General features: G+C 41.8%; 2 protein-coding genes and 1 long non-coding RNA gene across 4 annotated transcripts; 1 reads left to right on the top strand and 2 right to left on the bottom strand.

The window, feature by feature from the left end:
• Positions 1–237: 237 nt before the first annotated feature.
• Positions 238–4,912, bottom strand: cx28.8 (connexin 28.8). Of its 2 annotated transcripts, XM_034161696.1 has the most exons (3): positions 4,827–4,912; positions 2,763–2,902; positions 238–2,669 (listed from the first exon to the last, which is right to left on the bottom strand). In XM_034161696.1, exons 2-3 carry the CDS (start codon positions 2,886–2,888, stop codon positions 2,127–2,129), a joined length of 669 nt encoding a protein of 222 aa, XP_034017587.1. In that variant the 5' UTR covers positions 2,889–2,902; positions 4,827–4,912; the 3' UTR covers positions 238–2,126. The 2 variants fall into 2 exon arrangements, with proteins under 2 accessions (XP_034017587.1, XP_034017586.1); XM_034161695.1 differs by having other exon boundaries at positions 238–2,902.
• A 3,348-nt stretch (positions 4,913–8,260) lies between these two features.
• smim8 (small integral membrane protein 8) lies at positions 8,261–9,425 on the top strand. The gene is made up of 2 exons (XM_034161704.1): positions 8,261–8,486; positions 8,850–9,425. The coding sequence occupies exons 1-2, from the start codon at positions 8,358–8,360 to the stop codon at positions 9,006–9,008; spliced, it is 288 nt and encodes a 95-aa protein (XP_034017595.1). The 5' UTR covers positions 8,261–8,357; the 3' UTR covers positions 9,009–9,425.
• LOC117502649 lies at positions 8,343–8,836 on the bottom strand. The gene is made up of 2 exons (XR_004558372.1): positions 8,602–8,836; positions 8,343–8,568 (listed from the first exon to the last, which is right to left on the bottom strand). It is a non-coding gene; the product is annotated as an uncharacterized LOC117502649 (long non-coding RNA).
• Positions 9,426–10,908: the final 1,483 nt, after the last annotated feature.

Genomic DNA, 10,908 nt, shown 5'->3' with positions numbered 1-10,908 from the left:
CACGTGAGGGAAACCACCAAGACAAATAAAACCCAGGAGAGCTTCTGTGACTGGACAGACTTGCAGCTACACACAATTTTAAAAAAAATACAGTTTCCATGTCACCTTTGACAAATGGCATATTACATTTTTATATTAATTCCTGTAAGTAGGTAATACCTGAAAACTCTGCCTTAAATCCCTGATTAATCAGTGAAATGAGTGAATAACAAATCTGGACAAGAAATGTGACAGTGGACAGGTGTTTTGATTTATTTTTGGACACTTGCTTTTATAAATTTGAAGGAAATTTATAAACAATCCCGCTCGATTTAAGAGATTTGGAAATTTAATTGTAAATTTGGTGCTGTGCAAAAGAAAGAAAATACAAGTCCGGGATACAAAAACATTCAGAAACAAAAATGTACCAGTTGTATAAGAAAATTAAAAAAAAAAAAAAATCCCAAAGGTTTTACGTTTTCACCTAATACTCAAATTTTCCATCCTGCAAAGTTAGAAATGTTATTTCGATAAAATCACTTAAAGTGTGTCATGAATATTAAGTCTGAGGAAAAACTGCACAAAACCAAATGCACACACACACACACAAGGCCGGTGATGTTATGTGCCCTTTGACCCTAGGTAACTAACGAGCACAAGATCTAAAATCCCGTTTCTCAGGACTTTGCTGACACACTCAAGGACTCGGCAGAAAATTTTTTTTTTTTTCCAGAAACATGAAGGCAACGAGACTAAAGTGACTTCTGTCTTTGCTGCTGCTATTAAAAAGTTATTACAAGATGTCAAAAGAATAAACTGATTTTCATGTACTTTGAACGTTTAAATTTTTACTGCACCCAGAAGCTTAAGTTTCCCAAACAGACTCAACAAAACAGATGTGAGTGCAGCAGGTGACCTCCAGCGACAGGGTTGTGATCTCTGATCTTGACGTTATCTTGACTGGACTGCTATGATGCAGATTGAGTACTTCGGGCATTAAGGAACTTGCTCAAGGGCACTTAGGTGGCAGCTAGAGGGCGCTGTTCTTCTGCTTTACTCCCTCACATTGTTTAGGGTATCAAACCTACAACTTTCCATCCAGAAAGCTGCATCTCAAACCTTTAGGCCTCTGTGAGGCAGCAGCATTAACCACCAAAACACAGGTGTGAGCTGGTTAAACTAACCAGTAACCTGGTATTAATATAACTGATGACTTGAAGGAAATATGCAAAACTGAACTAATTGAAATGTTACAATTCAGCATCTTTGTCTCTTGTGATTGGCTGTCATAGCTGGATGTGGGCGTGGCCGGGGTCTGGTCCAGTCAGGAAGGCAGCAGCATGTTGGATCTTGCTCAAACTCAACATGTGGACGTAGAATTCGCCTCCTTGCCGTCTTCCAAGCGCACAAATCTGTTCCAGTGATACACGGACGCGTGACCACTGAGGTATTAATCCAGTGCTTTGGGTCGTGACCTCCAGTGCTCCATGGGACAGTTTGTAGTTTGGGCTCAGCCTGTCGTACGCTCATCATCCACAGGATGGACCCATCCAGATCCGGAGCAGGTTTCTGCTCCATGTGAAAAAGTCCAGATGTGTTGAGGAGCAGCGGGAACATGAGACTGATGGACTGTCAGCAGGAATTCAGGTGTTGCTCTTACTGTTGTGAAGGGAGAAAGTAAAACCAGATGAGTTATGTTCCAGCCATTATTAACCATTATTTGGTTCTAGACCGCTGTGGTTTGGTTTTAGTGTCTGCGTCAGGAACTCTGTAATCGAGAGGGACCTCCCACTAGCACCGCTGCTCATCTACCTTGAAGTCACTTTAGTGGTTTGGTCACCTGATATTGGTCCACCTCCAAGTGGACAGAGGTGGTTACAGAGGGATCATAGTCCATCTGGCCTGGGAACACTATGAGGTCCCTGAGTGAGGAGGAACTGGTTTGATGGACCCCTGACCTCCTGCACTATAATCCTGCCCTGGAGCAGTGGTGGAAAACATCTGGATGGAGGTCCTGTTGAGTCTTGCTTTGTTTTTTTTGTTTTTTTTTCTCAGTTTTGACTTCTGTGCTGCTCTTGAACCCTCCCTATTTATTGAAACATGATGCTGTAGATTTAGTGTTGATAGTCTGACTGAGCACTTTCAGACTAGACTGACTGGTTTTGCTGACTGGGACTTGCCCCTGTGTTTACTGCGGGTTCAGCTGCTGCATGCGGGTTGATGATGGACGCCATGGACCTGCTGGGAGTCTTCTCTACCACGGGGACGTACCACTTGGTGACACACTTCCACACCTGCTTCCACATGATGTACAGCAGCTCCACAAAGTTGAGCATGATGCACAGGATGGACGTGCAGCCCATGATGTAGAGGAAGATCTTCTTCTCTGTCGCTCTGGCGATGAAACAGTCCACAGTGTTGGGACATGGACTCTGGCTGCAGCGGAGCAGGATGGGCACCTCAAAGCCATGGTACAGGAAGTAGAATGCGAGCAGGGACGCCACCTCGAAGCCCGTCTTGAAGACCAGACTGATGGTGTAGGTGCAGAAGAGTCCTCCATCTATTCTGCCTTTGTCTTCATAGAATCGGCGCTTGTACTTGGCCTCCCTGTGCTCCCTGTAGGCCACGTGCAGCGCCACCAGCAGGGACGGTGTGGACACCATGATGAGCTGAAGCGCCCACAGGCGGACCTGGGAAATGGGGAAGAAGTGGTCAAAGCAGGCGTTCTCACAGCCGGGCTGCCGCGTGTTGCACACAAAGTCCTTCTGCTCATCCTTCCACACCTGCTCAGCTGCGGCCACGTATACCAGGATACGGAAGAGGAAGACCACTGAGAGCCAAATCCGCCCGATGACAGTGGAGTACTTATTGACCCCACTGAGGACGTTCTCCAAAAAACCCCAGTTCATCTTCCTCCCACAGTCTGTGAGGAGATAAAACATTTCGACATGCTTAATACTTCAGATGGCTACTCGTCTGCTTTAAGGTGGATGGTGTCCTCCTGATCTGGGCTGAGTGGGGGAGTTGATGGTCCCTTAAAGGTTTTCATATAGCAACACAGATTAAATCTAGGTTTGAGTCTCCCATGTGCCTTCTAACAAACAATGAAAATTTGGCATCTTTTTTGTTCCATCGTGAAAACATGGACTGTATGTAATAAAAATAGCTGTAAATTCTAAATGGGCAGTGTGATATTTCAGAATTAAAATTGACAGTCGACACTAGAAGAGCTGGATTGCTTAATTTTAATTTGGCTGTGGTCTTGCAGTCCAAATACTTATGGACCTGACTGCTGTCAGACGACACATGACTCAGACTGATCGTGTTTAAACAATTCAGATGTAGTTTTACCAGCAGGTTTTCCCTAAAATGTTAGTTTCCATAAGGTTTTGCATGTTTCATATTTTATTCCACAAATAATGAATCTGCAGCAATACCAGATTATACCAAACCATATATCAAAACAAAAACAGATTATATCATATTAGATTATACCAAAAACAAAGACCTTTTATACCAAACAAGACTATATCAAAACCAGTATCAGATTATAAATTTCACCAAAAACAGATTATATCAAACTAGATTATACCAGAACAAAGATTATATCAAACTAGATTGTACCAAAACAAACCAGATTATACCAAATCAAAAACAGATTAGATCAAACTATATTATACCAAAAGCAACCAGATTATACCAAAACAAAGACCTTTTATACCAAACGAGACTATATCAAAACCAGTATCAGAATATAAATTTGACCAAAAACAGATTATATCAAACTAGATTATACCAAAACAAAGACAGATTATATCAAAACAGATTATACCAAAAAATACCTTTTATACCAAACAAGACTATATCAAAACCAGTATCAGATTATAGACTTTACCAAACCACATGACACAAATTTTGCAGAGTAAAATACAGTATACTCTGCCAGGATCACATTTGGTCCCAGAGTTAAATACACTCTATTATAGAGTGAAATCAACTCTACGGTTTTGCCAAATTGAGTTTTTCAACTCCAGTATGAGTCACTCACAGCCTGATAGAGTTGATTTGATCCTGTGATAGAATTAATTTAGCACCATGATAGAGTTTAACTGTATTTAGACTGAGACCGGCAGCACGGTTGCCTCACAGCGAGAAGGCCATGGGTTCAATTGCCACCTGTGGCCTTTCTGTGTGGAGTTTGCATGTTCTCCTCATGTTTGCGTGGGTTTCCTGTGGGTGCTCCGGTTTTCTCCCACATCAAAGACGTGCAGGTTAGGTGGACTGGAAATTTGAAATGGTCCGTAGGTGTGTGAGTGGGTGTGAATGTGTTTGTTTGTCTCTGCCCTGTGACAGACTGGCGTCCTGTCCTGGGTGTACCCCGCTAAGCGGTTGAAGATGAGTGAGTGAGTGAGTAGACTAGGACCAAATGTATTCCTGGCAGATTATATTTTACTCTGCAAAATTTACTGTGTACCAGTGCGGATCTGTCAGTATCCACTGTGGCGACCCAACAACTACAGCATGGATCAATTCTCTACACCTGCTGTAATTAAGGGTCACAGGGTGGGAGGAGCCAAGAGGCAGGGTTCAGGACCCTAATAATTATAATAAAGAAATCAATCTTCTCGAGAACATGTTTCACAATCAATATAAATATTAACCACAGAATAATGGCTTCAAGAATCAATTAGTAGAACAAAATGCATGGTCACTTTTACAGCAATATGTTCACAAACTGGGACTTGATGCAGAAACCTTACCAAATATACGCTAAATAATTCTAATGTGCTGTTAACATTCGATTAACATGATGTGGAACAAAGAAAATGAAAAAGAAAAGAACTCACCGCCTCCTGTGTGAGATGGAAGTGAAGGATGAAGGTTCTGCTGCTGCTGCTGCTGAGCCACACCTGAGAGGACAGGTGAGGGCCACGCCCACCACACACACACACACACAGGATGTACAAAGAAACAAGAAACACAGAAACACAGACAGCTGTGCGTGTGTGTGTGCGCGCACCTGCAGTTGTGACCTCAGCCCTTTCCTGTGGGTCACACAGTGAGGTCATGTGACCAGCAGCTTTTCTCCTGTTGAGAACAGGTGTGATGAGGCACACACACCGTTACCATGGTGACAGTGTCTCATGTAAATACTGTGTGTGTGTGTGTGTGTGTGTGTGTGTTCTCTCTTTGAAAGTTTGATGACTTTGTGTTGAATTACAGAGTCACTCAATAATTCATTCACCCTGAGCTCACTTTCATTTCATTATTCAACAGGAGTTAAAAAGACAAACTGCAGCAGGAACCACATGACCCTGAAATACAGGAAGCAGGTACACAGAATGAATGAAAAGCCTGGATTCTGTGTTCCACTGTGTGGGTGTCTTGGTAGCTTCCCTCACTCAGCTCCTTCATGCAGACTTGTTTGTTTGTCTCACACAGCCAGCCTGTGATATCTGGATCCTGGATCTCATGCCTTCTTTTTAGCTTCTCTCTCTGTTTCACTCTATAGGTGTCTTGGTAGCTTTCCTCACTCAGCTCCTTCATGCAGACTTGTGTTTGTTTGTCTCACACAGCCAGCCTGTGATATCTGGATCCTGGATCTCATGCCTTCTTTTTAGCTTCTCTCTCTGTTTCACTCTATAGGTGTCTTGGTAGCTTCCCTCACTCAGCTCCTTCATGCAGACTTGTTTGTTTGTCTCACACAGCCAGCCTGTGATATCTGGATCCTGGATCTCATGCCTTCTTTTTAGCTTCTCTCTCTGTTTCACTCTATAGGTGTCTTGGTAGCTTTCCTCACTCAGCTCCTTCATGCAGACTTGTGTTTGTTTGTCTCACACAGCCAGCCTGTGATATCTGGATCCTGGATCTCATGCCTTCTTTTTAGCTTCTCTCTCTGTTTCACTCTATAGGTGTCTTGGTAGCTTTCCTCACTCAGCTCCTTCATGCAGACTTGTTTGTCTCACACAGCCAGCCTGTGATATATGGATCCTGGATCTCATGCCTTCTTTTTAGCTTCTCTCTCTGTTTCACTCTATAGGTGTCTTGGTAGCTTTCCTCACTCAGCTCCTTCATGCAGACTTGTGTTTGTTTGTCTCACACAGCCAGCCTGTGATATCTGGATCCTGGATCTCATGCCTTCTTTTTAGCTTCTCTCTCTGTTTCACTCTATAGGTGTCTTGGTAGCTTCCCTCACTGGCTGCTTTAGGCAGATGTCTCTTACACTTCTGATGACTGATTTGACTGAACCAGAAGACAATAGTCTGGTATCATCCTGTGATGAAGACAAACAGGCTGTAAAAGTGATGATTTCTGTTGAAGGAGATGAGGATTTTTGCTGTTATTTTGTGTTAAAAGTCACTTTTCTGATGTAAATCTTCACATTTTTAAAGGCAACAGCAAAGATTTTATTCACAGTTTCCACGTTTCAGCTGAATCTTATTTATTATGAGTTGAATGGATCGAATGGACTGAAAACTGAGGACGAAAATCTTCAGACAGTTTTTGAACTCAGACAGAACAGTGGGAAGGTCCCCAAAGGCACACGGTGGAAAAAATGAGATGTTTGAAGGCCAAATCATTGTACAAGGTCATCAGAAGACCTAAAGACGCCCCCCGCCCCCAATATACTGGACACCCAAAGTACATAGACCCAGTCTGTCAGGGATTTATCAATAGATAATTTTGTATTTAGCCTAATAATAGAAATCTGAATAAGGATGCCTCATTGAGTTCATCTTTCACTGAATGAAATATTCTTTCCATTGCATGAATGAAAAATCATTAATTATTTGTTTTGTATAACGCCTAACCATCCTGACGATGTAGTCTGCACCTGATGCTGGTTATTGACATCTGCCGTCTGCGTTCCTCAGTCTAGTGAAAAATTTGTAGAGCTCTTAATCTGACAGTGCTTCTGCTTCAGGGAGAGACGTCCCAGCGAATACTGCAAATGCTTCCAGGTGGATTATGGTGTTTTTGTTGTTGTTTTCATGTGTTACAAGAATGAGCACCGTTAATACAACAAAGTCCCCATGTTTGTTTTTAAGATAAGCGTCGTAGCTGCTACTGTGAGCACACGCACGGTGGTGGCTCCATGCAATGGTACAAAACATATGGAAACAAAATTGCACAGTTAATAGAACACAATGGAAAATGGGACAAATGATCCATATCACAAACCAATCAAATGACAAGGATTTAGAGGTGTTATATAATGTCCATGAAATCACAAAATATTTATGCAGTTGTGGATCAAAAATGACTTTAATCAAGTCTCTCAATTGAGGGGGAAATAGAATGGCAGGACGTCAGATTCCATCCTCGGGTCAGTGAAAGCATCGGGTTAAAAGTCATTTGGACTTAATATTAAGCCGTTAACTTGAGTTCTTCTGACTTGGACCAACCTGAAAATTTTCAAAATGAACTAATGATCCAACGAGGACTTGGTGCTGATCGAACAGGATCTGATACAAACGCTAATATGTCGTCTGCATAAAACATAAGCTTCCACACATCCACAGAGGGCGCTGTAAATAAATGGTAAATGGACTGCATTTATATAGCAGTTTTCCATATGCATCAGATGCTCAAAGCGCTTTACAATAATGCCTCACATTCACCCCGATGTGAGGGTGCTGCCATACAAGGCGCTCACTACACACCGGGAGCAATGGGGGATTAAAGACCTTGCCCAAGGGCCCTTAATGATTTTCCAGTCGGGCTGAGATTTGAACCGAGAATCTTCTGTTCTCAACCCCGACACCGCTAGACCATCACCTCCCCCAAGATATGATGGAAATGAACTCGCTCTGTTTTATTTATGTGACTGTCGAGTCACCGCCTCCTGACTCAAAATGTTTATTTTGTCCTGAATAAATTAAATTCAGTCTTCTGAGATAAAGCGTTAAATTGATATTTTAGTTGAAAGAGTTCCTCATCACATTTATTTTTAAATAAATACATTTAGAAAATAAATAAATAAAAATAAAAATCTCTAAGAAAAATTATGAATGAACATGGAACTGAATGAAAGACACATTTACGGTTGTTTATTGTGATAACTGACATAAAAAGCATTAAATTCCTGAAAAGAATAAATCTGACTACAAATCAGATTTTCAAAAAAAAAATGTATATAAGATTGGTGTTTAACTGGTATCTTTTTTGGTTCACTTGGTTAAAATAAATTTTAAATTATTATTTCTTCAATTAAAAAAACTGAAAGAGAAATGCTGGTTTTCTCCATCAGAGGGCGCTGCGGAACGTCAACTCGCTGTCTGTTTATTTGCTCGTTGACTTTCCAACATGGCGGATTAAATGACGGTCAGGTCTGTTTTCGACTTTGTTTTTGTCACTTTTTACCTATTTTGAGGAAAATGTCGAACCCAGAGGCCGAGAAACGGAAAGACAGACCTCCAGAGAAAAGTTACCGGAGTCCCGGTCTGAGAGGAGCCAAAACCAGCACCTTATTCCGAGCCATTAATCCAGAACTGTTCATCAAACCTGTAAGATTTAATAAACCTGTAAAATTTAATCCAGAACTGTTCGTCAAACCTGTAAAATTTAATCCAGAACTGTTCATCAAATCTGTAAATTTTAATCCAGAACAGTTTGTCAAACCTGTAAAATTTAATCCAGAACTGTTCATAAATTCTGTAAAATTGAATCCAGAACTGTTCATAAATTCTGTAAAATTTAATCCAAAATTGTTTGCCAAACCCATAAAACTTAATCCAGAATTGATTGTCAAACCCGTAGAATTGAATCCAGAACAGTTTTTCAAACCTGTAAAATTTAATCCAGCACTGTTCGTCAGACCGTTAGCAGTGTGTTGTTTCCAGTAAATCTGAAGCTGATCTCTGTTCCAGAATAAGCCGGTGATGGCCTTTGGACTGATCTCCATCACGCTGTGTGTGGGCTACCTGGGCTACCTGCACGCCATGAAAGAAAATGACCAGCAGCTCTACGAGGCCATTGACGGCGATGGACAGAGACAGATGAGGAGAAAGACGTCCAGGTGGGACTGACAGTGAGACACGGAGACCACCAGACACGTGTGATGGCACAATTCCTTAACGCCCCTGTGAGGTCATCTGACCTGGGAGAGTCAGAGGTCATGTACTGTGTTGAAAGCAAAATCTGTCTGAAGGAAACAGATTTTGGAGACATTTTGTCAAACGTTTTTCGAGCAGTGGATTTCGCCGCCGTCCATCTGATGAGAACAGACATGTTCCGATGTTTATTCCCTGTTTGATGTTTGTTTGTTGATGTTTCTCACAAACTCTTCTCCGTCGTCTCACCATCAGATCTCGTCTCTACGTCTTTTTGGAACACTCGGCTGTCAGAGGACCAGATGACACCAACATTATTTTGATTAATTTATTTCATGTGGATCTGATTAGAGATCCTCTTGTTGTGAATAAAATGTCAGATAATGAAGAAAACTGCTTGATGATCTTTTACTCACAAATTTTCCACACAACACCCATTTCCATTGTTTCCAGGCTCCTGCTGCCACCAGGGGGAGCTCTAGCACTGCGCCACAGAAGCCCCGTGGACCAAGACTGATTATCTGAACCTGTTTTCTGGAAGTGATCTGGGGCTGGTTACTCAGATGTTTCTGATAAAATGGCTGTATTTGATATCATCGGCATCACTCAGTTCTCATCTTGAAATCATGTGCAATTATAATTATAAAGTAGAAATACTCCACAGTGAATCTCGATTTGATCTAAAATACCTGCTGACATCAGGCCTTACTGTGCAGTCGTGAGCAGGATAACTGATTGTCACCTAACTTAGTATATGCATTGCTCATAATGACCCCAAGCAACCTATTGATTTGAGGGTCAAAAGTTCAAAGGTCAGTGTCACTGGAGCATACTTTGTAAAACTTGTGCTCACTGAACAGTTGTTTCACTTGGTACCTGAGAATGATGCCAGACATGATTTCATGAACTTGCTTGTTAAAAAATAAAACATTAAGTAGGGTTTGGTTTCAGGCTCACATCTTTAAATAAATAAATGGAAGTTTATTTCTCCAGAGATGATTCATGTTTCAAGAGTTTTCACTTTTCAAAGATTAAAACCACATAAATCTTGTTTCTCAAAGGTTTTGTCACTTCAGTATAATAAATGACGTCATATCAATAAGAAACTCATCAGCTGTGTGTTTTGCTGAGTGACGTTAAAGTGATGATGGTGTTTGTGTTTTGGGGAATTCCAGGGGTTTGATGGAGGCTAAATCATGTTTCCATGTGATGCTGAAAGTGTTTTCCCATGATGCCTCACGTTCTGCCAGGTAATGTGCCCGGGTGATGCACCTCAGTGGATTTCCTGCCTGATGGAGAATCAGATCTCTCAGGGGTAAAACCTGATGTCAGATCATCAAAGGTGTGCGGAGTCTATGGTGCTCCAGGGGGCCTCTGACCAGCCTCCCTCGAGATGCAGCAACTTAAAGCACGTCTTTGGCGAAATTCAAACCGGCTGTTCTTCCAAATCCCCACGCAGCCCTCCTCATTTATCCGGGATCAGGAGTGACACCGGCTGTGCTGCCCGTCTGTCTGAATTTATCAAACAAACACATATTTCACAAAGAACTGAGAAGAGTTTAAAAGGAGCATGTTGCCAAATCTTTTATTGGATCAATAATCACATTGGATTGGATTGTGTTGGATAAAGTTGCCCAAAAACTTAAAAATACCAAAATGATTTGGAGAATGACATTAAATGTAAAAATCAGAGTAGATGCTCTTTCCAGAGTTTATTTACAGGCAAATCAGGTTTGTGCTGATTTCTTTGATTTTTACAGGTTTGCAGGATTTTGCCGAGTCCCAGTTTTCAATGAAGCTGGTGACTTTGGGGCAACTCGCCCCCTGTGACCGCACGCCAATGTGTATGGTGTATTTAGTGACGCTGGTTCGATGT

Source organism: Thalassophryne amazonica, chromosome 21 (genome assembly GCF_902500255.1).
Source record: "Thalassophryne amazonica chromosome 21, fThaAma1.1, whole genome shotgun sequence".
NCBI classification, from domain to species: domain Eukaryota; kingdom Metazoa; phylum Chordata; class Actinopteri; order Batrachoidiformes; family Batrachoididae; genus Thalassophryne; species Thalassophryne amazonica.
This window is presented reverse-complemented; position numbering and strand designations above follow the sequence as displayed.